We start from the raw sequence: 27,381 nt of genomic DNA, 5'->3' as shown, positions 1-27,381 counted from the left end.
CTGAGCCCTGGGAGGGGGAAAAAAAAAGTAAATCAAGCGGCTTTTGTGAATAAGCACATCCATGAAGTACACATGAAATTGTTTTCAGTTAAATACACACCGTGGTTTCAAAAGTGGCCATGTCCATTTAAAAGCTTTCTGCTGGCAAATGATTTAAAAAAAAAAAAAAGAAGTCCTGGTCCTGGGTCTTCTCCCTCACTTTTCTCATCTCTGTCCACACTTCTGGCCATGCTGCCTGCACCCACAACGTCTATAAACTGCTGCCGCTCCTTGCCACATCTTTCTGGGAGATCGCTGAGTTCACTAACATGGCAGAAATCTATCCAAGTTTTTCTCCTGCTAATTTTCTGCCACACCAGTGAGCTGATTCACTACACAGAGAGAATTAGCAAGTGCTGGAACCAGCACAAGACAAGTGCTGGGAGCACACAATGTAGGAAAGCAGAGAAGGAGCAGCAAAGAGATTGTGTGTTACATTTGTTTACCTCTTTCTCTGAATCAGCTTTTGAAACCAAAGCCTCACTCAAAGCAAACTTCCTGACAAGAAAATATTACCTAGTACACTTAAAAAGGGACCACACCATACATTATGTTCCTAGGAAAAGAAGGGGGAAAATGAACAAAAAAATTCTAAGCAAACTGTTAGTTGAGATTATATATTCAGTCTTAATATCCACTAGCTATCAAGATGATATTATTATTACTAACCGTAAAGTTGCAAGCACCCAAAGGTTTAGCAGGACTGCCATGCACAGAAGAGAGTCAGAAAAAGCAGCAATGTACGTTACTGCCACTCTTTCCTGTCCTAAATCTCTTTTGCTTCTGGGTCTCTGGAAGACAAAGACTCAATCATCAGTTCAAGCACTGTGACAGTAATTTCAGTGGAATTAATTTTTCAGTTTAACCTAATCCCACATTTATTTATTTTTTAGCAATAGAATTGAACTAAATTACAGAAAATCTGAAAGAGTCTTACTTATATAAAAATACAAATTCACTGTGATATTTTCTCAAGCATAACTCATTAGTTCAATGCAGCAACATAAATAATAGACCTACTCATATTTTCTCCTACCAGCTTGGTTCCAAACTCATTCTGCTGCCAGCAATGCTTCAATTTTGCTAAGAAAAGCAATTCATTTGTCCATTTTATTTTAATTCCATTTTCTATTTGTAATCTTGGTATGACAGTTATCACAATTCCACTATTTTATACATAGAACATTATATGTGACAGACATAAATGCTGTCTTTCACCAGCAGAACCACAGCACTATAATTTAAATACATTTCTTCATGGCACACAGCAAATATCTTCCTCTGTGATTACACAATACATAAATGTACTTGTACAGCAGACCAGCACAACTGAGTACCTGCCAAAAGACGTATTTAACATCTAACCACCACTGTCCAAAGTGCCTCAGTCAGTTTTAAGTGCCTCTGGGCTCTTGGTGAAGCTGGGATCACACCTGCAGGCCAGAAGAAAGGATGGTGCACACATATGCAAACTGACTCAGCCTGCACTAAGTCCAGCTATGGCACCATGTCACCACACCAGCAGTGATAGGTTCCCTCCAGCATGGGGATTTCTGCAATGGATTCGCCTCTATGCATCCGTGGACCACTTAGGGCATAACTACACCAGTGTTTGTGCAGGCAGCTAGGAGCTCCTCCAGCTGCACTCCAAATGCACTTCAGAAGCAAGTGTTGTGCTCTGAAGGCATGGAGCATCGTTAGTAATGTGCTAGTATTAGTATATGTGTGCGTCGTGGTGTACGCTGCTAAGCTGCCTTTGACATGGCTCTAATAGCTCATGCACCTGAGTTAGGCTCAGACACTTCCTTAGCACTTTAGAAGACTATACCCTCCTCATGCCTTTATTTTCAGTCAATGCTCTGTGTTTTCCAATAAAATTCACTCTTAAAACAAAAGCAAACAAAAAATAAATAAAATGCTAAAAAAAAAAAAACACACAACAACAAAACACAACTCAAATTCTCTTTACCTGTCTTTTGAAATTACATTAGATATCCTTACCCAACAAATTTTGCACCAGACTCCTAAGGATTTGCAACGACACAAAGAAAAATCCCCCTTTGACTGGCCTTCGGCACATTAGTGAGCCGCAGAAATTATGTTGCGTTTTTTGTCGAAACTCCTTCCTGGACTCATTTCACTGCTCACAGCCAGAGCTCCTCACCAGTCGACTCGTACTCCCAGTCTCGTGCCGCCTCTTGCTAGAAACACACCCACCTTGCTGCAAAACCTTTTCTGCTGTTTTTGTTTAGCTCCGGGAAAACAGCAGGTTTAACAAAAACCAATGCGCTGACAAAATAAAGGTCTCCAGGGAGCCAGGAAGCCCGGTGTGCTGCTGAGATTGCTGGCACCGAGCGCTGAGAGAAGAACAGACCCCAGGACCAGAAAAGGGCAAGGAAGCTTTCTCCCCATTGCAGCTGTATGGGTTACAAGATACCGCAGCATTTCTTTTGAGAGTTTTTTGCAAAACTCTGAATAACCTGTTCCAGAGAGGGAAAATTTCTGACCTTAGCCTCTTCTTGCATCAGTTTATATTCATTTAACATTTTCAAGGTTATCTTTGCTTAACAAAGGTTGCAGAGCAAATTTTAAAAAAAAAATTATTAGAACGTGAAAAATTCTCTTTTAATTTCTAGCCACAAGTGAGAATCAGACTGTCTGAGATCAGACATGACTCGTTCTTACGCTACTCTAGAACTGAAATGGGGACTGAGGACCTAAACATAGGCATTACTCAGCTCAGGACTTGCAGGTTTTCTCTGGCTCTGGGGAGAAATTCCTTTTGCTTGAACAGGGACTCCAACCAGCAGTGTTCCAGTAAGCATGCCACCACCAGTTCTATGTGCCATTTAACTACTGGGGAGAAAGCAGATGTACACATACCCAAAGAAGTAGGCTGCATAATACAGAAAAAACACACATAGGAAATGCCCTACTTCCTACTCAAGACCAATTCTCTATTCTAAATCTTTGCATACTTTATATTTAAATAAATTATATTTTTGTATTTATTTCCACATTGATAGAACTCAACAGTTACCCAGAAAACTGAGCATAAGACACCTCACAGCTCCCTCATGAAGGAGGGCAGCCAAGGAAGCCTCTATTCTTAGGGACAGAATCCTGGCTTCCAAAAGGCCACTAAAGGAGCATGTTCCTGAGTCTGATGACCTCCTTGTGATAAAGCTCCTCTAAAAGTAAATTCCAGAAACATCAGTACTTGAAGCCATTTAAACATTTCACAACTTTGCTTCAGACCTCTGTGACTAGTATAATACCTGAGCAAGCTGAAAGACTGCTAAGGCTCCTGGTCCTGGACAGCTTGGTGCCCAAGGACTAAAGGTCCATGCCTGAGCTCCAGCCCACATCCCAGCCTTGCCAGGCTTCCTGCCTGCTCCCAGCAAGGGGGCAGCTTTCCTTTTGCAAGCCTATGCAGGACATGGAGATCACCACAGCCAGGAAACGCACATTTGTTGGGAACAGAGAGGGAATAGCAAGTACATATCTGTGCATTCTCCTCTTCCATACAGAGGATGTCTTCCCATATCTCAATATCTGTTACTGTTGAGCTGGGGGACTATAATGTCTTTGTAACTGTTCCACTACAGAAGGCAGTTTTACTTGGTAAAACAAAGAAGATAACAAAAGTTAAAGTTAAGTTAAAACTGAAACTGTCCAAGACTTCCATTAGGTGATGGAGGACTTCCTGCCCTTTGGAAGAATTAATCTGCCTTTTAGCATGCCACCTCTTTCATGTTGCATTTCTGCCACAAAAGTTTCAGTTTCACCCCAGTCCCCTGGCATCTGCGGGTGTGTCCATCCATCTGTCTCTCTCCTCCTATTTCAAGCATGAGATTTGTCACAAGTGTTTTGATGCCATGCTCCCATTCTGCCCTTACAGAGTTATGGCTGAGTCTGAAAAATGACAGCTGTGAGATCAGGGTTAAATACAATTTCCTCTCCCTTCACCTGTTTTCCACTATTTGTTTGCACGGTGCGCAAATTATTAATGGAACTGACATCCCTGCACAACTGAGTGAGCAGTAGCAGCAGCCAGATAACAAGGGAGAAGCTGACAGCAAAGACCTAACCCCAGAGATAAGAGATAAGCAAACATGCAATGGCTGTTATTATAGTTTCAACTCTGGCCAACAGAGAAGAACATCTCCTGTGGTTACTGAAAAGGAAAGCCCAGTCCTCTTGAGAAAGTTACGTTAAATTCAGGATGTGAGAGAGATTATTCTTTGAGTTCGAAAATTAAAAGTTTGAAATGAGAAATAAATATTTGGCTTTAAAGAAAAAAAAATGTTGTTAATCTGATGGAAAGTGAAGGTTTATTTTTGTTCAGAGGAAAGTGTGTAATACTTCTATGCTAGAAGGAAAGTACCTCGCATTCTTGGAATGTTCCAAGTGAAAAGTCTTACTCTAAACATTGGCATTTTTCAAACAGCTGTCTCAGGGATGGTGTGAGACTGGCAGCCTTAATGTCCCAACCAAATTCCAAACTGGGTAAGTAGAGCAAAGTTTTCAAATCCTCAACATAATTTCTGAGCCCTGCAGCATCTACTTCACTTCCTGCTTCCCATTGAATTGTCCCCTTTTCTTCACATGTCCAGGCACATGGTAGGATCAAGATGAGTTACACCATGAAGATCCTGTGATACATTTAATGCCCAAGGAAACTGCAGACATGTAGGAAAAGAGTTAAAATGTTACTTTGCCTCTTCTGTAATCCAACACATATTTCAGCTTTATCAGGAGACTTGCTCATTGCTCCCTGCAGTGCAACTGCTACAATATAGTCAGGACCTCAAATTTTTGCATCCAGCCTAGGACTACCCTAATTTCAGAAAGTTCACTTCCACAAAGGAAAAGTGTGGCCAAGTTTCAGTTAGCACTAAGCAGAAATATGCTTTCCAGTTTAGAAATGACAAGGTTCTTTCAAGAAGATCTGAATCAAACTTTATAGTAAAATCAGTAAAATTGGAAGTCAGAAGCCACTCCATTGGCTTTTGAACAGGAATGAAGTACTTAAATGCAATTAGAGCCTTTGGAAATTTCTCCCCTTCCTAGTTCTTCTGAAGTGAGTCTGGCAGCTTCTATTAGTGCGCTGAAGCAGTCTTATACTTTGTGAAGTCTTCTGAGATTCTTGAAACAAAGGTGTAAAGTAATCTTAAAATAACCTGTAAAAGGTGTCTTGGGATGTTTGGTTTTGAAACTCCATCCCTCTCTTTTACAAAGTATTGTTCTGTCAGCCTTGTGCTGGCTTTCATTCCAGAAAATTCCCACTTGAGATATGGGAGGTGTCGAGACCTGGTTCTTCTGTCATATTTTTGCATTATTTTGCATAGGAGGAGTCCACAGACCCCACGAGGCACAACAGGCCCTTCTTTTTGCAGAGCACCAAGTGACCACTGTCAAGATTGGATGCTTTGTCATCTTTGTGCAAAATTATCATGGCATTAAGCGAGATTAATTTCAGTTCCTGAAGCTGTAGTGTCTCGCCTTTTTCTGGGTATGCCTCAGATCTTGATGAAAAGTTATTTTTCAGAACTATATCTAGTGCAGGCCCTGGACAGTCTATGTGAACAAATGCAGGAGGCTGCATACTCCATGAATGTATTGCTGTGGCAGGGTTACATGGAAGCAAGAGAGAGCACAAGAAAATAACAGGCAATGATGATTCTCTGGTTTCCCCACTACAAGAATGTAGGGGAAGAACATGACATTTTCCCGACAAGAAAAAGGAGATGCTTTCTCACATAGAACACAGTGAGGCAGTGGAACTCATTGCCTTGGGAAGCTGCCGATGACAAAAACTGTCATGGATTCAAAAAGTCGTTAGACAAACTCAGAGTAGAAAAATATGAATAAATACAAAGACACCACTTCTGGCTCAGGAGGCAGCTGGGCTGCAGATTGTCAGAGGCCAGGAGAGGATAGCAGGAATGTGTCCCTTTATGCTCACCCCGTCCTTATGTTCATCTCTAAACATCTGCTACTGTTTGGCCACTGTCCGAATCAGACACTGGACCTCTCATCTGAGCAGCATGGCTGTCATGTTCATAGTGAAATCACCTAAATGTGGAGGGAGAGAGACCACGAAGAACTGTGAAAGATGGCAGGGGCTCAGCTGGTTGACTGGAGGGCTGGATATGGCCAGTAAGTTCAAGCTGAGAAGCGAATGGCTTCAGTGGAATAACCCATGGACACCTACCTCATTTAAAGTACCTATACTTTGTTAAATCAGGGGCTTGTACAGATGGCTCTTGATTTCCTAAGGGCTACTGGCCTAAATTACACTGCATTATCTTGGGAGGTTTGCTGTAGCTCTCTGAAGGAGCAGAACAAACCCTGCAGGCTAAACAAAGGTACCTAAACACTGCCTGAGAGAAATACCTATAGCTAGGCACTATCCTTACATTTTCCTGTGGTCTTCTTGCCTCAGCCTTCAGACTCAGAGAGATGCGAAGAAAACAAATGTCGCGTATACATACAACTTCCTTAGAGAGAAATAAAGCCAAGCAGAAGGCAAGTTCAGTAAGCAAAAAACGATTGCACAGTGACCTTGGGATTTGTGCTCCATGGCCTAAAGAGGTTAATAATATTACAGAAAAATCTTATTAGAGTAAAAACAAGCCTTTTTTGGCTTATCATCCATGCTTTAAAAATAGTGTTGTAAAGAAAAAAAAAATAACTTCCTACAATACAGGCAATTTTACAGAAGATTTGGAAATTTTCAGAAAACAGGCTTTTTTGTAAAATTCTCTTTTTCAAGCCTCTTGTTAAACTCAAGCACAAAGGGCATTTCAGGAAGGTAAAAAAAAAAAGTGATTAATAAAATAATGGCTGCTGCCCAGGAAAGGGAATAATTTTACATCTCAGTGATGATCTTCCATTGAATTATCCTTTGAAGAACAGCTGCAGTAAGTTACCATTTTAAAGATGAGAGCCCTGATCACACGAAGTCATGTCAACTGAGTTTCAGTTGTGGGTTCTCCCTTTTCCCTATGGCCCCCCGTTACAAAACGCAGTTGTCAATACTATTTGGCTGACATGGCTGCAGTCTGCACCTTTGTTGTAAGAGAAACAAAAGGCTCTCCTCTCTCCCCCTCCCTTTCATCTGCCATCCTTGTCAGAGGCTGCAAGGTGGCCTGGAGCTCCTCAGGTACCTGGGCACCCAACAAAGGATTTTTCTGCTTGGCTTCTGTAACTCACAGACCACACACTTGAAGACTGTTGCCAGACACACCCTTGGAGCTGCACTCATTTGAATAATTTCTCTGCTCTTCAAATGAGGGCAAAATTTAATGACCTTTACAAAAGAGAGAGGCTAAAAGGGCAAGAAGAGGAACCTTTTGCTGTTATTTTTTTAAACTCAGAGATCTCAGTTGAAAATTTGGGAGGTTAACAAGCATAATTTAAGGAAATTTCAGATTACAGTCAAACACAGAACAATAAAGCAAGGCTTGCACAGAGCAGAGGAGGAAGGACAGGGTAGAAAACAAAGCATCACAGCACAGAGCTGAATGTTTCTCTCCAACTCAGAGCTCCTTTGGAAGCAGCATGAGCTCCATCCAGAGAGCTAGGTGAGAACTGCACATGAAGACAGATTGAGTCACCTCACCCTGCTAAACACTTCCTTTGCAAGATTGGCTTTCAGATGGTCTGGTTTAAATCCATGTTTCAATCACAGAAGGAGAGGAATGGAGGGAGGATAGAAGGAAATTATTAGATGTTATCTCATTATATTGTTTTGTTACAGAGGGAAAGTCAAACCTTAACTGCAAAGTATACAAGGGCTAATTCTGATTCTCAGAAATAAAGGCTGCAAGACAATTGTTCCCTATGTCACACGAACTAGTTGATTTGATTCTTTTAATATAGTGTGGGCTCATCAAATTAAAAATATCCCCTCTGAGTAACTTAAAACAGCAAAACAGACACAAAGATAGTCACAGACAGAAAAGCTTTTCAGTGATTAGATGGAGCTGACAGGCCACCTAAAGCAACAGTCAAGCATTGATTCTACCAGAGGGCCTTTTGTAAGTCCTTTGGAGGTCAATGATCCCTTTGATTGCAAAGTATCAGGCTGACAGCAAGGTATACAAGTTTGTCCTCAGCCAAGTGCACAAGAAAGGTGGGCATCAGTCAGAAAACAGACGGCAGAAAACATGCAAAACAGTGAGTATCCGAATCACAGAGAGGATTTGCAGTTAATTCTCTTTAAAGCGTGCCAAGTCATTTGCATCACAGTGTTGTCTTCTAAAGATACAATCACCATAAGGAACTGAAGAGTAGTTCAAGATGAGATGTTTTTCTAGGAAGGCTCTCCATGCTCATAGTCCAGACATCTGGATCCCACATTGACCTTATTCTTCATTCAGTAAATGAGTAAAAATTTCGTTTATGGCCAAAATATGCCTGAAGTTAAAGGAAAGGCTAACGACAAATTAAATGGATAGCATGGAGCAGGCCCAGTAAACAAAACTCGCCAGATTTCTACAGTTCCTTTCTTTCCAGGGCATTCAAGGAATTCAAGAATGCAATGAGATTCGAAGTATAGAGGAAAAGCAAAATATATGAATCACAGTCATTTCCATGCAGCATATGATTCTGCCATAGAACTTCAGGCAGGAGCTCTACTCTGCATTGCTATAAAGGACAATGTGACAGCTACTGATGAAAACCTAAAAGATCAAGACATTCTTTACCTAAGTAATAACTTCCTTCCTTTACTTAATTGATAATAAGAATAGAATATAGAATATTTTAGTTGGAAGGGACCTACAATGATCATCTAGTCCAACTGCCTGACCACTTCGGGGCTGACCAAAAGTTAAAGCATATTATTAAGGACTTTGTCCAAATGCCTCTTAATCACTGACAGGCTTGGGACATTGACCATCTCTCCAGGAAGCCTGTTCTAGTGTTTAACTACCCTTTTGGTAATGAAATGCTTCCTCATGTCAAGTCTGAACATCCCCTAACACAGCTTTGAGCCATTTCCATGCATTCTGTCACTGGATAGGAGGCAGAAGAGCTCAGCGCCTCCCTCTCCACTTCCCCTCCTCAGGAAGCTGTAGAGAGCCATGAGGTCACCCCTCATCTTCCTGTTCTCCAAACTAGACAAGCCCAAAGTCCTCAGCCATGCCTCATGGGACATTCCTTCCAGCCCTTTCACCACCTTTGTTGCTCTCCTCTAGACTCATTCAAGGATCTTCACATCCTTCTTAAATGGTGGGGCCCAGAACTACACACAGCACTCAAGATGAGTCTGCACCAACACTAGATGCAGCGGGGCAATCACTTCTTTTGATTGTCTGGTTATGCTGTGTTTGATGCACTCCAGGATGTGGTTTGCCCTCTTGGCTGCCAGGGCACACACTGCTGATTCAGATTGAGCTGCTGTCAACCAGCACCCCCAGTTCCCTTTCTACAGCGCTGCTCTCCAGTCACTCCTTTCCCAATTTATAATTGTGCCCAGTACTACTCTGTCCTAGGTGCAGAATCCAGCATTTGGACTGGTTAAGCTTCATGCCATTAATCATTGCCCAATGCTCCAACCTATCTAGACCCTCTGCAAGACATCTTGTCCCTTCAGGCAATCAACAGCATCTCCCAGTTTAATATCGTCAGCAAACTTGCAAATGGTGCATTCAACTCCTGCATCCAGATCATTGGTGGAAATATTGAACAGAACTGGCCCTAGGATTGAGCCCTGAGGAACACCACTGGTGACTAGTCACCAGCCAGATGTAGCCACATTCACTACAACCCTCTGAGCCCTGATGTTCGACCAGTTCTTCACCCAGTGCATCATATACCTGCTCATCTCACAGTTGGACAACTTGTACAGAAGGATGCTGTAAGGGACAGTATAGAATCATAGCATCGAAAGTCTTATTAAAATCCCAAAAATTATATCCACCATCCTCCCTTCGCCCACTAGGCAGGTGACTTTATCATAGAAGACATATCAGATTAATAATTAAGCAGGTTCTGTCTTTTGTTCTGGAAATATAAACAAGCAGAAGATGCTGACATAGGACAGAAATTTATTTCCAAGCAGAATATCCTACCCTAACAAAAAGCATTCCACAGAGGTGTTAGTAAACACATAGAACTACAACAGTTTTTTATGTGTTATTTGGCTCAGCCCAGCAATCATTGGCTAACATGTACAGTTTGCCTATACAGAAGATCAGAGCAGAGAGTCCTTTCTGTCCTTTGTCTGAAAGAAGGTATCTTCAGCATCCCACTGCACTCTGTCATAACACTAGCCTCTGTTTTGATAGTGGTCCAAACCAAAGAGTAAACCTGAGAAGATCCCCAGGATGATACAACTTGCTCTTCAGTTCAAGAACAAACTAAGCTTCTTCCTAAACTGTGAAATCCATGGCACTGGCACTATCCTTAGAGATGCAGGTGACACCTATTGACAAAGAAATTTCACTTTTACAGATCTCTATAATAAAGTAATATTTTTTTTCTAAACAATCAAACAGCCCCACTTCAAAATTCCTGTTGTCTGTGCTGCTTTATTGAAGTGTAAATATGAAAAAAGTGACAGCATAATATGCTGGGCTCATGAGATTTAACTGGAACAGAGTAACAGACTTGGAAGGTCCTGTTGTATTATATAACTGACAACACATGCAATGAGTCTATTTCTTGAATTAAAAACATGCCCATCCAAATGTCCCAGGACAAATCCCATATCTACTATTAGCAATAACAGTATTTAATAAACATACACAAACTCCATGTCTGGAAATTTACCAAAATGTCTCTCTAGACTCTTTCCTTCTAGCCAAGTAGCTGTTTCTGTGAATCTGAACTTAAACTTGCAGTCGTAAGTCCTACCACATAATTGTTGCTGCAGTTTCTAAGTCATTACATAACACTTGTGTTTACAAGCTTGACCTTGTTCCTGTGTCAGTAAACTATAAAACTGTTGTTCAGGTCAGTGAGAATGGATTGAAACCATTTGCTACTCATAGTACAATGGCTTGTAGTGGGGTATTTTGTATTGCTTAAATTTAGTTCATCATGCATTGTTTGGTCCAGATTCAACCCATTAACTTTAGAAACTTAAAGGAGAAGTCTAAATTGTGAGCAGAGTGCCATGAGCTTCCTAAATTTGTCAACAGAGGAAAACAGGCATCTCTACCTACAAAAGATCTAACTGACCTTCTGAACAAAACTCTGCCTAAATTGGGAAAGGAAAAGCTTTTTAGGGAGTTTATCAGTTTGCAGAAATGCTTGTATTGTTTCTCTGCTGAAAGGCTGGTAGCAAATTTTGAACAAAATGGTTAAGCAGATTGTTTGCTAGAAAATTCAACATCAGACTTGTATATGCCTGTGAACGTATATAGAAATATCTCTACTAAGGAAATCATTATAAAATCTTCCTGCTCTTATTTTGTACCAGATTTGTCAAATATCTAAATTACAGATCATTATATTTCTAATGGTATTTCTAGTAAAAAACAACAATAACAGTCAGTAAGAAGTAATAACTACAGTCCATTTACTATCAGATTAGTAGGAAATAAATGGCATCTTACTATCGTTCTCTTGCTGTAGAGTTTATTTGTGCATTTATGCAGCTCTGTTTCATTGGCACATCTGTGAAGAGCACTGCTGTATAAAATGTAAATAGTCTGTATGCGGAATCTAAAACTTTCCATTGATAAAATATCTCCACAGCCTTTGATGAGAATTACCAAAAAACTTTGAAGTCTGTGCTTGTTTTTAAATCAAGACACCTCTATTTTTATTCAAGTACAGTGAGCAGGAACAGTTCAGCTACACTTGCATGTCAGTTTATTCAAAGAGGGCACTTACTAATTCACTGATATCCCATTGCCTCAACAAATAAGGAGACAGTCCTATACATTGCCCTCTGTTTTTCTTTGTTTATGCCTCTTCCAACTGCTGCTCTGGGGGCAGAGCTCTGCATTTGGACGAGCTCCCTTTCCACATATCACATGCTGTAAACATGGGAACAGAGTGAAAAGGGAGATTTGAGTACCTTCTCCTGCCTTCACCTTTACCTCCTGCATTTTATTCTCACTTCATCTGAAAGTAATCAGGACCAGCAATGCCATCCTTGATCATAACACTTCATAACTGACATTATTCTCTTGGAAGACAGGTACTCAGCTGGGATGCTCATTGCATTCCTAGAAGACTGCCTTCAAGGTAGGCTTCCCACCATGACACTGAAGAAGGTACAAGACCTGGACTCTTCTCATATCCCCTTCTAGGCTGGATCCTCCATCTTTACACCAAACACCCTCAGCTGCCACAGATGTTTTCAACACCATTTTGTATCTGTAGGTTGGTGTGCCCCTGACATCCCAATCAAGCTCAAGACCTTGTCAAGAAAAGCCACTGTACAGGCAAATTTGAAATGAGCTCACAGTCTACATCAGCCAGACAGGGAAAGATGAAGGCAAGAGAGAAAGAACAAGGTAACAAAAATAACTTTGGCACTGAAGCAGGAGTTCAGGTGGTTCAGCTTCTAGCAAAACAAATGTGGCACATGTCCCTTCACAAACAAAATAATGGGTAACTGGAACTGCAAGTACAGTCCATGACATTCTCTTCTCACACAAGTAAAATCTTCACTGTAACAGGAATTTACTTATTGAACATTTATATTTTTACCTTCTCATAAGCTTTTCTTTTTGTTTCAGAGTCCATCCAGTCGTTTTCCTTTTCCAACATGTCAATAAAAGCCCAGCGGATTCCTTCAGTCAACTCCTCCATCTGCAAAACATTTAGCAAATCCCTCCCGAGTAAAATATTTCATGGCAGCATAATTGTAAGAAATTGAATGAATTTGGTTAGACCATGAATGATTCCAAAGCAAACAGTATCTGTTTTATATTCTTGACAGCAAATTTCTTCTTCCTCCAGTCCTCAGGCACTTCTTCTGAAAATAAGTTTCTTTCCATTTCCTTTTCCTTCAGGTGTACCACACAGCCTGTTAATTGCTGTTTCTTTCATGTCACAATTAAGAGAATGTCTGCCTTGAAATCATAAAAAATACCGGGAGATTTGCAGTGATTTGGGGAGACTTGAGACTTGGGTTCTAGATTGCTAGCCCATGCAGAAGAAGGAGCCAGCTGCAAGGCACCTGCACAAATAAAGCATTTTCTGCAGAGAGGGAGGGCATCAGTAGCCTTGCTTCGTTTATGTCAGACTGAAACACACCTTATTAATATCGCCAGAAAACTGAATTTGGGCTGACAGTATCATGATCCAAATACAAAGCAGTATTAAAATATTTAGCCTGTATTTAGCTGTATTTGTGAAGTATTCTTATCCTTTATGTACTGCAGGCATAAAAGCCATGCCTCACAGCAGCCTTAACTGCTTCTGTGGTCTTGAACACCAGTGACAGCTCGCATCTGTGCAAAGCTAGGAAAACATGCAATCATTTTAGTTTGGCTGCTTCTTCAGACACCTATACAAAGCCAGAAGCATATCACAAGCAATTAAAAAAAATAATAATAGGAGTGTTTATTGAGTATGCGGAGTAAGAAAACCGTGAAACAAGAGAAAACAAGAAATCCAATGACAAAGAGATGTATTATGTCAGTCTAAAGAGCAGAAATGCCCTCATGCCTATGCATCCATCTGGCAGCACAGACCACAAAGGTGTATGCAATCAGCTGCTTCTGTTTGTATCAATAGACGAATCTCATGACAGATAGGCACTGAGAATACTGCATAAGTGAGGTAATTCAGGGGATCCAGCCATCACTGGAATCTTTTAGCACAGGCCAAGCCAGAGTTGCGATAACACAAGACATGACAGATAATCATTACACAAAGACTTATTGGATCTTCGTGTTATCAGTTATGTTACATTTAAAACTATTGAAAATGTCAAGTACAGAGATGTATCTAATTTTATTCTATAGATCTGGTAGCTCTGAAATGTCATTAAAAGCAAGGACTAAGCCTTGGAAAGTACCATTACCTTTAGCTAAATTGCCATTTGTGTATCAGATGTATATTTTGATCTGGAACTGTTCTTTATTTGTGGGGGAGCCAGACAAAAGACGCCAAAGCTCCTTTGAGTATTCATTTTCTTCTACCCTCTTCAAAAAACATTTTCTTATTTTTAGAGACAATATGGGACAACTGGAACAGATCTAGCATTAACGATGACTAAACAGTCAACGTTCACAGTAAACTGCATCCCAGGGAATAGGGTAACTTAAAGATATTGATGACAGAGCACTGACTCAATTAACTTGGTGCACTAATGAGGTGAACTCCCTGTATTTGAAGGTTACAACTTCAAACTCAAGCTCTGCAGCTGGGCCCTGGTGTATAGTTAGGCTTTATGCACCAGCTGTAGCTGCAGGGGGCAGGGGGAGAAACCTATTCCTGCTATCAAAGTTATTACTGAAACTGCTCAGGCATAGCTCTAAGAAACACTGCAGGCACTCTGGGTTAGGAATGGTGCTATATTTAGAAACAAATAATGTCTTTCTTGATAAAAGGAGAGATGTATCTAAGGTATGAAACATCAATGACAAAACATGGGGGAAAAAGAATCCACATTATCCATAACTCAGGATTTGCTTATCATAGACAGATATATACCATAATCGGGGGGGGGTGGGGTGGGGAACAACACTGTATAAATAAGACCACTTTTCTCAAGTGCTTTCTTACTGCTTAAGAAAGAGAAATAGAACTGAAAGTCAGCGAGATGAAAATGATAACACCGCAAATTATTACCTTGAAAAGCACACTTCAAAACCTGTTGCAGCTTCACTTGCATCTAATTTTAATCTTCATGGGCAGTTCACTGTAAGTTTGAATCTTGAGATATACACTGTAAATTTTATATGCATTTTAAATGCATTTATATGCATTACTGTGGATGCTACTGTGAATTCCAATAATTTTTCAAAGATTTGGTCTGAAAGGAATTTACATACTAAGAAATATCTTATTGGGTCATATTTCAACAGAAAACATTATCAGCTTCTCATAATTTTCCCTCACACATACAAACATGAAAAAAATGTTCATCCCTTCCATAAAGTGTATGTTTCTTATAGTTCTTCTCTTCCTGCTTATCCTGCATAGGGGTCATACTGTTTAATATCCCAGAAATATTTTTGCCACTGACCCACCAGATAGCACATTACAAGCTTGATCAAGAATCAGGGAACTGAAAAGCTGGATCTGAGAGAGGAAACTCCAGCTGAAGCCAAGTAGTAAAAGAAATGCAGAACCTGAGAGGGAAACACACATCATCAAGATTTGGACAAGCCAGATCAGAGTGTTGGTCTGTCTAAAATGGAGCCCTTCCCTGAGAAAACAGTCAAACTAGATAAAGTCAAACAGACAAACTCCAGCTACTGAGCCAGGGCTGTGCAGACTACCACAGAGCTGTTGGTCCCAATGTGGGATGCTATTTCACATTTCCTAAACCGTTGTGCCTCTCCTGCACCAAGAGCTAAGTTCAGTGACTAAATTAATTTTAAACTGATTACTGTTGGAAAATCAATGGCTGGAAAAGCAGATATTGGAAAACCCTATTTAAAAATGAACTGAAAATAAGTCATAAATAACTGTAAAAGGTAATTAATAATTTGAATATATTAAGTGAAGTGATAATGTAGCCACATATGAAGTTTTAAAATTAGGATGAACGTCCAGCTAAAAGCTATTCTATGAACTCAGCAGCATGGAAGAATAGTTTCCTTCACTGTTGAGAAAAACAGATTCAAATCACAAATATAAACTTTCACTATGTGGCTCTAAGCCTCCCCTTAAATTTGGGCTAGACATCAGTTACACTTTTCTTGCTTAGACTGCAGGAGTAGCACACTCAGCTTTAAAAGAGTAGCCCTGAAGCAGAGAGATCTTGACCACTCTTTTGACCAGTCAGTAAAAACTTTACTAGGAAGAGTTACACTAGCTATACTAAATCATTTCTCATTGATACCACTCACTCTGATCCTGAACAGCCTTGCTCTCATTATTTACACAAATTAATGGTGTTCAGCCTGTTTTGATCTGGCTACATATTTATCTGAAGGGCTGCACATGGAAGAAATGGGCAGTGACCAAGTAGACAGAAAAGTGATATTTCTTCAAATCAGTTCAATTTTCTTCTTGTTTTTTCTTGAGCATTTTGGGGTTTTTTTTTTTTTGGGGGGGGGTTGTTTGGTTGGTTTTAAGCATTTGTAAGAAACTCATCTCTTTTTAAAATCTGGTCTAACATCAGAGGAAATTTGTGAGGAGGATGCCACTAATTGAAAGTTTCTAGACAGAGACCTTGGAGGACTCACCATCTCTTTCTTGTCTTCTTGAAAGTGAGCATTCACAAACATCCTACCCACAACGTAAGGAAGCGTGCTTTCAACGAGGTCCACACATTTATCCCACTGTGGCAGCAACATTGTGGTTCCATGGATGACCTGTTGGCAGGTGCATGTAGTAGGTCATAAGATCATACTGTTTAAGAAGAACAAGTCTGCATCCACATACAGTATAGCCTAAAGCATATTTGTCAAATAGCTACCCAAAGGAAACAATAATGTTACTTTACAGTTATTTCCATTTTCATCAAGTGCTATGATAAAGCTTTTGAATTCCACCAAATAGGTATAAGATTTTTAGACTTAGAAACAGTACAATGCCAATGACTTAGAGAAGCTAGGCTTAGGGGGCTAGTTATGGGAAGGCATTACCAAGTGCCAGTTTTAGACTAATCTCGGTAGTATTTCTGTGTAAGTGGAGAGATACTTTCATCCCTGCTCTGACATATCTTTCCAAAAAGTTTCTCTCTCTCCACTGACTGAGAAGCCTAGGGAAATCATCTTCACGAAAACTAGGTCAGTCTTTATGAAACACTTCCTACAGAGCTCTCCACTGTGATAAACCTATCTGCGCTAAGAATGGCTAACATTGGTAGGTATGTGTCCACACCTTTTGCCATTTACCTGTCTGGTTACTCTTACCACAGCCTGTTGCTTTCAGTCCCTTTTCCAAACAGAATATTTTCAGGAGAAAAAAGGTTTGAATCATCAAGAACACTAAACTCTGAATATGTGTTTGTCTCCCAAAAATCTCCCTCCATGTTACAGTAGAAAGATGTTGGTAGAATAGATTGTGTATTTTACTAAAGAAATGGTGGTTGAATAGACACTTCCAGGCTTTGATGATGTTCATGCACCACCACACATGAGCTTCAGAGATGAAATAGACAAGGATGCTCAACACACCAATGAGCAAGGCAACACAGAACTCAGGTACATTGCTGCCTTGGTTTCTGTTTCTCACAAGAAGAATGTTACTACCATGGAGGCTTACCCAGTTAAAATTACATTTTCTTGTCAAGATAGAAGTTCATTTAAAAACAGAATACACACAACAAAATATGAGATGGGTCCATGTAAGCAATAGCAGTGTTGATTTAAGAAACTTTTGTTATTTTCAAGGTTCAAAGGGTTCCCTTTCCACTTAAGGAGCTTTTTAAGCTTTTCCACAGAGAACAAGCAAAATCCCAGTCCAGTAGTTAACACTCATCAGCTGTGCAAAAGCAGAGTACTCTCAACACCAGACCAGGTCAGGTGAGACAAGATTTTGACCTCTCACAGGTTATACAAGCCTCTTAAGCACTGATTTAGCAGGTTTTGAGCCTCTTCTTTTTACCAGTCTTGTCCTTTGAGCCCAAGATTAAACCTCTAGCAAAACTGAAGGGTTTGGGTTTGTTGTTTTCCAATAGGAAAATATTCCATTGGAAAATTATAGAGTACCTTAATCCTCAGCTACTGAAGGCCAGATATTTTGGTAGTTCAAAGATTGATTTTCCTCATTATATTGTCTGTAATTAAGCTTAATCAATTACTCATACTTAAATACACCAGTGAAACGCATTTTCAAATGCTTTTTATTAATACTGTATGTGCACTGAAAGATTTTCAATGACAGAGAGAATGTTGCTTCTACAAGAAAACCACATTAGGCAAACCAATACATAATAAGGTAATAGTTTCCTAAACTGAGCCAAATTTGAAAATAAACTCTTTTTCTAAATTCTTCATCCCTCATACATAACACAGCACTCAAAAAAAAAAAAAAAAGAAAAAAGAAAAAAAAAGACAGAAGAAAATTTCTCTCCAGAGTCCAAATAAAACCACAATGGAGATTTTTTTTCCTGGTGCACAGAAAGAAGGGGAGTCATGGCATTAATCATCAGAGCTTGAAATTCCTTCCAAAAACTGACTACACACCAGCCACAGAAAGAGTCAAGAGACAGAGCTGGCTTTTAGAATGTGACATATTATTATTACAACATAATAATTATCATTATTTTGAGGGAGGCTTGACTGTAAGGAGGACAGAAAGGCAGCACAGGGTGTAACACCAATAAAAATAGAGCTGAGAGGAACAGATTATATCTCACAGCTGGTTTATTGATATTTACATTACAACAGCCAACTAGAACTCCCTCAAAATGGTCCTCCTAATATTAATGTACCACTCTAAAACACAGAACTCCAGGTAGTAACAGTGACTATAAATAGCAGGTTGCAAGCCCTCCCAGTCAATTCAGAGCTCCACATCACTTAAATGATCTCTTCCCCAGGTGCCACTGCACATTTGGTAGGACTTTTTGCGCCACTGCAGAGGAGCTGCTGAGAGTTGCTGATGTAGTAATCAAAGCACTTTCTCTAGAGTCAGCAGGTCTGTCCTATTTCTCAACCTGAAGATTTTTGAAGTTTCATCATGTCTTTTTCCCCTCTCTTTGAAATGAGTTTAAGAGTCTCGATGCTAGGATTTCTACATGTAAGATGTAAAAATCACCAATAGAAAATGAGAACCTGGTAAAAAAAATAATATGCTTATGATAGGTGACATTGAATGAATGAAGGATATCCTTTGCTTTAAGGGTCACTGATTCAACTCATGGTCCTGTCTTTTTAGTAGTCATTCAATGGTTTCTTTACGTACATGGTAAGTGGTTGGTGGATCCTCTTTATGATCCCGAAGGACCTGTGTGCCTTTAGTCCTCCAGCCTCTGACCAGGTAAATTGGTTCAACAAAGCCTTTGGTTTGGACTCAATTTCTCATGTCCTTTCTGCTGACTTGTGAAGCCTGTTCCCCCAAGCCGTTTACTGTGCTTAGATTTAGCTATTAACTACTAGCTATTGCAGTTTACTGCACTTAACCAACTCTCCATCTCCAGGTCCCAGAGGTAGATAATAGAAATCAGCTGCTGACTCACTGCCCTTACTGTGCTGTTCTAAAGTTTTCATGGAACCCTTGATGACATTGTTAGTAAGCATTGAATCAACTTGAATTAGGTTTCTCCCTAAGCTTCTGGAGAAAGTACCCAGAGAAGTGACAGCAGCTAGTTACCATATCAAAATGTACAGTAACCAAAGATTATAGTTTCCTTCCAGGAATTTTTCTGGCTATAATGTAACTCAATACAAGTCGGTATTATGCTGCAGTCTGGCTGATGGCCAGCATCAATCTATTTTACCTGGCTAGCAAGGAATGTCCCAGGACAAGACACACAAACTTGTCGCTGTGGTTCTGACAGCCAGTTTCTCACATTTTTCCATAAAGAAAATGGCATCTTTTACAAGACTGATTTGAATATTATTTCAGAAGTATAAGAGACTGCCTTTTTGGTCTAGTTTCCATCAAGCCCTTTGGAATTTATTTTTAGGTATATGATCAGTTCAGAATTGTTCCAGTACCACTCAGGAAAGACATTAAGGACACTTCAATTAGCCACCCGCACACCTCACCACGGAGGACAGAGTACCCACATCTTCCATGCCACATCACTGGCAGCATCGTGACAGACTCCTGTTGCCATGATGTCACCAAGCAGCTAGTTTTCATAACAACAACCAAAAAGCTCACTATATAAACTAAGGCAGCATGGAAACAAGATCAGAAAACATGTTTCAGTTTTAACCCTGGTTTGCTTACAGAGCCCTCATGTTGCCCAGAGGATTACCAGGGTGGCTTTGTATTCAGGATTCATTTAAACAAATGTGTGCATTTTACATAAATGCCCATATTACTTAATAGATAATTAGCACTGCTCTCATCACTTGGGGCAGTGACTAATGTCTTCTGGGGCTTCTGCAACTCCTCGCTAGAAGGTGCCTGATTGGCTTATCTGTGGAAACAACTGGTGTATGTATGTGCTAGAGCTCATGTAAAGTTGGTACTAGAGCATGAGAGAGGTTTGAGCAAGCTTAGGAAAGATGAAATCTTAGACTTTTGTTTTACCAGAGCTACTTTCATGCATGCATAAACATTAGTTTTTTTCAAAGCTTAGATTTTGGCCAAATCTGCTTGGCCTGCAGGAATAGCACAGGTCACAGCCCTGGAATGTAACTCAAACTTTCAGCTTTCAAGTTTCTGCATAAGATGACTAAGCTTCTTAAGGGGGAGGTCTTAAAAACTCCTTTGTGGAGTCCTTTTGGACATTTTTCCCTAGTGACATATGCAAGGATATGTATGTCTTAACTGTTTTAGATGTAGTCTTCAAGAAGAAAAGTTTATTCAAGAAATTTATCCAGCATGGAATACATTTCGTGTTTTGCAAAGGTATAAGCAACTGTAAGGGCAATCAACAGCATCAATGCTAGTACTATTGTAAATGCTATAAAAGCTCTAACTTACCCGAGAAAATTCCAGCCACCGATACTGAAAACGTCTACTAAGGTTAAATAACCTTGAATAAACCATCCTCCACACCAGATAGTTGGCAAGAGTCCTGTTAAATCAAACATGTTTTTATCAGACATCTAAATGCATATGATGTACCGCAAAGCATTCACAGAAATATCTCTATAAACATTTCTACTGAATGGTTGAAATCTCACCTTGAAAATTAATGAGTGATGACCAAATTGATAAATCCCTATTATGTAGAAGAATCTGTATTATTGCAGCAAGTTAATATGTAATTGCACTGTGATAACCATCTTCTAGAGGAAATTTGTAAAAAGTCCATCTCCTAGTACGTCATTTTTAGGTAATGCTTTTTCAAAAGGCAGTTTTCTTTTTCCATAGAAGTGGCAAGAACTGTGTCATAATAAGAGATGGATAAAGGTTCTATCTAGAGATAAGAAAATAACTGATTTTTCTTTTGTAAATCAAAGTGGATGTTATCTCTCCTCATTAGTAGGACACATAAATTCTAACTATGAAACCAAATAGATAACAGTCCATCCCATATATACTATCATTATCTCATATTTGTATCTTTCATTAGAAGTTATCAATATGCTTTTAAAAGAAGTTCTTACTACCCACAGAGTTATTTAAGTATTATCACTCTCATTTTACAGATGGATAATTGAAATACCAGAAAAAAAGGGAAGTCTCAGTAACAAGAATCTTATAAGAACTGAGGCTGAAAGATCCAAGAACTTGCTCAAACTTCTCAGGAGACCTGACATCCATGCCCCTTTTCTAAAGCTTCAAGCACTTGACTGGAGGATTTATCTAGTCTAGACTGAGCTCTCTCCATGCTCAGCAGTGGCTGTATGAAGTAAAGGTACATTGTGAAATTCAGCTTCAAACAGTCTCATAACAAGGTCAGTAATGGCCTAAAGGTATTATCCTTATCTTGTCTTACAGATTACATGTTTTTCAAGGATGGTCATTGCTCTAAAGCTGTTGACATCCAAAAGTTGTTTGCTCTACACTGAGATATATGTTACACTTTGAGCAGGTCACAGACTTCTCCACTGGGATGAAAATTGTTCCTTTGCAATCAAAGATGCTGTTATGGACCATGTGAACAACTCCCTTCTCTAAAAATCCAATTTCTGCAACCTCCCATTGCCATAGTTGTGGAGCAGCATAGCTGTTCCTACAGTGGCACTCCACCACCTTCATTCATGGACACATCCCATACTGCCCCCTCCTCTGAATCATAATAGATTTTAAACACAGTTCACAGGCATCTTGTCTTCACAGTAGCATTTGCCCGAGCCATAACTTGAGTTTTGCATCTAACCAAGCTCCAGATCACCCATACAAAGCCTCCAGCTCAAGAAACATTTTTTCTGCAAGCTTACACTCTTGGTCACTCAGCTGGGGAGATGATAAAGAGGTGAGAATGGAGAGGTTTGAGACAAGCTATAGCTGTGTATTGTCTATTAGTGACTGAGCACGTGACAACCCGTAACTCCACCAGCACGCACACATCCATGTGGGACACTACACCAAGAGCAGAGAGGTGGCTGTGTGCTCTCCACGAGCTGGTTGAGACATGCAGTGGAAACCAGTCTGGTCAGGCCTAGTGTCAAGTGGCCAGGGAAGGCAGGTGCTCTGCAACGCTGATGGATTTAGCTGTCCCTGCAGGCCGCTCCAGATGAACTGAAGCTAACACAAGTGTGCATACCCATGTAAACCTGCACAGCGGTTGTGCATCTGTCACAGCCTGGGCAAAGCCTGTGCTTCTCATCAGTTAAGTCTTCGTGTGCTTATAGGTCAGAAGTATGGCCAACTTATTTCAGACAGGAAAACCTGAGGGTGTGATCTCAAGCCAGCTGTCACCTCAAAGGCAGGCACCTGCTGCCCACTAGCTTTTGTAGTCTTTGCAGCCAGTGGCAACTTCTACTGGGGAGCAGAGAGTTGCTGTGGTTTATAAGTCGGGCCTTTTATACTCCTCCTCATCTCTCACACTGTGGAGAGGGGATTTCACATAGCATTAGTGTAAAATCTTTCTCCCGTTTCATTTCCTTGGCACTCATGTCTGAATCCATCAAATGCAACTCGGTGTAACTTCAGACATGCCACATAACCTTGTGCATACTCCCTCTTTTAGTATACAGATACATCATATAGTACACAAAAATCCCCACAATAATCATAAAACATATCTGAAAAAGCTTTTTAGCATTAATAATGTACATTTATAACACTGCACATGTTACAAAAGCCAAAACACTTAGCTCTTCTTAGATTATCAAACCATTTTGAGATAATGCTTAGGGTCATAAAAAATTCATTCCAACCTAATAAATACCATAAAGTATAGATTTTCCCCTAACACGTTGCTGACAGTGTAGAATTTTCTCACTCAGTGGCAACTGAGGCACCCTAAAAGTGGTCAGCTCTTACTGGTTTTCTAAATGACTTGTACTCCACAAGCCTCACAGCTACCTACCTCAGGTATTTCAGCAAAGCTGAATAGCATCCATGCTTCTGCAGTAACTACTCTGTGGATCTAAAACAATATTTATGCAAGTCCTGCAGATTTCAAGGTTTGAAGATATAATTTTGATCAAAAGTCTTAGGTAAAACAACCTCAGCTAAATAGATTACTATCATAAACCAATTATTTGTTACAATTCAGTACTTAGCTGCTACAAAAAGAACCAATTCTTGCTCCTGTGTGCTTCTTATTCTCATCCAGCATTGTTTGTCCTTAAGTTTGAGTTGGGGAACCTGTCACATTGGTAGTGAATGAAAGATTTAAATTTGTAATGGATGAGTCTCAAAAAGGTGACTTATTCAAAGACACTGATATCAATAGGAATTTGAAAACTTTTGTATCAGGCATAAGTAACGAAGGCAGCTGTCAGTTTCAAGAAATATCCCACAGTTAATTGAGGTTTGTTTTAATTTGGGAAAGAATAGCAGGCCGACAAGTGCTAAAACGAAGCTGTCTGATGAGATTGAAATAATTCCTGATTGTAATCACGCCAGAATCCACTGACACATAAAAGAACAGGAAGGTAGCCAGAGGTATGTTTATTTTCTGGGGGAGGCAAAGGGGAGAAAGGTGTTCTTTGTTTTTCAAAACCAAACAAAATCATATTTTTGTCTGAATTTGTTTACCTACTTGGTGGATGATCATTTTGTATTCTTGACTAATTATACAAACTTATAATCAATTGGTTCTCTTCATTTGGCTTAAAAACTGACACTTTTTTGTTACAAAATGCCTTCAGTGGCTATCTTGGGGTGATTTTCATCCCACTTTCACAAATAAGCTCAGAGAAGTTAACCTCTTCACATGAACTAAAATTCCACACACAAATAAAACATACAATTCCTCTCTGCTCATTTGATGAGACGAGAGCATTTGTTTTTGTAACCTTTCAGAAGAGTGCAGTACATAGTCCCCTATTTTAACTTCAAAACTACCACTACAGAAACAAGTGTAGGCTCTTTCTAAACCAATGTGACCATTATTGTGATACACACTTCCAAAGGAAGTGGTGGACAGCTTGTTTGCTGTGACAGTTAAAATTATACCAGCACTATAAATATCTACTAAGGAATGCTCTATCCTGCCTGGGAATAAAATAGGTTGCTCATATAAAATTCTGTGACTTTGTAATATTTTAATCAGACAGAGTGGCAATTAAAGAGGACACATTTAATATGAGCTAGATGGACAAATTAATTGACATTTCAAGAAAAAGATCCCTTTTACAAATTTTGAGATCTGTTTGAAAATTGTATTCATAATTGAGTCATGAACCAAATTATAAGTACTGGAAAACTTCTGTCACTATTGCTAGAGCAGAAGTTCAAGTCAAATTATTGTAACTTTCCCCTCTAACTAACTTTTCAGAGGCAAGCTTAGACCAGAACGGAGATTTAATGCCTCCATCCTTCTCTAAAGAAAAATCCCTCTTATGCTGCAGGAATTACAGAGCACTTCTCTATTAATTGTCCCATACTACAAAAGTGGGGTAAAGTAAGGCAACGGAAACCAGTTATTCATTCTGATATCCATGAGAATTATAAAGCTGCTTCCTGCAACAGCTGCAAATGTCTCCAGTGAGGACGCGATTTATTGTATCCTATTTATGGTTCACAAAGTACCAGCACACGGATAACAGGGAAGAGATACAAGGGGCTCCTAACTGCTGCCAGCACAGTCACATCTCCTCCCTCATACGGCACAGCTGTATCAGAGCTCTGACATCATCTTGTTTACACCACAGCTACAATCTATGTTTTCAATATACACCTCTATTTCCTGTACCAGATATAAACTCCATTAAAAAAATGTCAGTACACGAAAAAAAAAATGAAGGAATGCCTGAAGACTTCTCATGAAGAAGGTGTGACTTCAGCATGAACACCTGCCATGACTTACGCTAGCTAGCCCAGGGCTGACAGGAACTGCTGCAGGCTAGTGATTTGGCTTCTGGGGCAGCTTGCTGGAGAGCCATGCTCCTGGGCTGGACTCACAGCAGTGCCCTGGCTTGGGAATTTCAGACAGACCTCTGAACCACACCGCTGCACTTATTTCAAGCTCCACATGGTAACTTGATTCTGTGTGGCAGGCTTGTCAAGTAAATAACAGCCTTATTCTACTAAATTCGCTCTACACCCTGCCAATGTGCTATTTTCTAGTAACATTGCCATGTGAATGATTTCACAATTCAAGATTGTTTAGCGGGTTCTCCAAAGGAGCAGTTTTTAATATGATGATTATGAGTCCATACAATTTGTCACCTCCATCAGCCAAAATTGCTCCTGTAGCCAGACTTAATTTTGTCTCCATTCTTCCCTCTACTTGAAACAAAATTCACACTTTGCCACTTCACTGGGGCTTGAACCAACCTTTTGTGCCATTTTGAACAGTGCCCGTGCGAGCACAATGCCCATCTGTGAAGGTGACACACAAGACACGGGAATAAAAGTGTAATTTAGGTATAGAAGATTTGTAACTTGAAAGAATACGAACTCAGTAAAAGCAGCAGCTTCTCCTAATGATACTGCATTTCCTGAAATAACAAGAAGTTAATTCATGTTCTAATCACTGAAGCAAATTGAAAATTTTGGAATGTTTTACTAGGAATTTGATTGATCTAGATATTTACTGTAACAAACAAAATTCATGTTGTTTGTGTTAATCTAATCTTTAAAATATCATATGGAGAATGACAAATTAGATTACCTAAAAGAAAATATCCTTGTTAAGCTTTCAGAGTCCACCCTACAGGGAAATGTTAAGACCTCATTGTCAGGAGTTCACATTAAGATGATTTCCTAATTTTCTCAGGCCAGATAACAAGGTTATTTCTGGAGCAAATGATGACATTTTAAGTAATGAACATCATCATCTAATAGGTAAACATGATCTTTGTTATCATGCAGTGAGTGTTTGGATGGATTTTACGTACAAGAACTTGAAGTCTGCTTGGGTCGAGTTTAGCACTCTACTTGCCATTTCTAACATTTTATGATGCAAATTTCTTATGGTAAGACGGAGCGGAAAATGCCTAAACCATTATCAGCTCCAAGATACGCAGCCTGAATACACTGGAAATCAGATGCTGCTTTTGCCCACACCCTGCCTCCCCAGCCTATAGGGATCAGGAAGCTGGTCTTGAGCTTTGCTGAAGATGGGCATTGCCATTCATTCTTGTCCTTACTCCAGCATCCCTCTACCATGACACACGGGCTGGCTTAACTTCTATTGAACACTTAGAGCCATATTTTCCCTGAACAAGATCCTAATGGAAAAAGCCTCCCGGTGTTTACTCTGTAGTTAGAGAACATATTTGTGTGTAAGCATATTCGTACACAGGGGATAACTAATTCTCTGTTGTCTTGCTGCATGTGTATCCTCTAGATCACCACTTTATCCCCACTGACATAACTAACTTTATGAGATACAAAGCATGGACGGCCCAAACCATTTAGAAGGCTTTCTTCAGCAGAGTAAAATTGGTGGCGCACTAACGATATTTGTCTGAATTTTATAAAGTAAGGATGTTTGATGATCTGTAGGCAGATCAATCACTTTTATTTTTCTTATTGTTTGACTTATGTATTACTTTTATAGGTAGTATGTATTAATGTAAGCATTCTGTCACTGGAGACAGAGAGCAATAGTATAAGAATAACGCTTCTGAAGTAGTCTTTTTTTTCTGAAATGTAAATTTAGTTGCAGCCACAACAGAGAATGATTTTTGGAGACAACCGCCTAACAATATTTTTTTTTTGAAGTTGAGCAAGAAGCCTCAGCAGAGATAAAATTGTCACAGAAATCACGTAGATGTCATCAATGATGACGTTTCAAAATAGGATGTTGTTTTCACATACACTTTTTCATAACACTGCCCAAAGTTGTCTTGCTTCTCTGTGGCGCACATCGACAATGTTTAATCTGAGCTACCTGCATTTTACAGCTATGTTCTAGAGGTGTAAATGATTTCACAAGATATAAGACCCTATACAAGTAAGAGATGTTGAATGCATCTGCAAAAATAGTTTTACTGCAACCTATGTTTTCACTAAGAAAAAATTAAGATATTGGAACAGCAAATTCTCCTGCTAGACACAAGC

The 27,381-nt window shown here is 39.7% G+C and overlaps 1 protein-coding gene across 1 annotated transcript in view; it reads right to left on the bottom strand.

Moving 5' to 3' along the window:
- The window catches only part of PHEX (phosphate regulating endopeptidase X-linked), a 102,537-nt gene that overhangs the window by 40,927 nt on the left and 34,229 nt on the right, over window positions 1-27,381 (bottom strand). Inside the window, exons 10-12 of the mRNA XM_065648892.1 lie at window positions 20,734-20,827; window positions 16,371-16,499; window positions 12,715-12,816 (exon numbers count right to left, since the gene is read on the bottom strand). Coding sequence (XP_065504964.1) covers window positions 12,715-12,816; window positions 16,371-16,499; window positions 20,734-20,827 — 325 coding nt within the window. The remainder of the gene's footprint in view (window positions 1-12,714; window positions 12,817-16,370; window positions 16,500-20,733; window positions 20,828-27,381) is intronic.

The sequence above is a fragment of the Caloenas nicobarica genome, chromosome 1 (assembly GCF_036013445.1).
Source record: "Caloenas nicobarica isolate bCalNic1 chromosome 1, bCalNic1.hap1, whole genome shotgun sequence".
Classification (NCBI taxonomy): Eukaryota; Metazoa; Chordata; class Aves; order Columbiformes; family Columbidae; genus Caloenas; species Caloenas nicobarica.
This window is presented reverse-complemented; position numbering and strand designations above follow the sequence as displayed.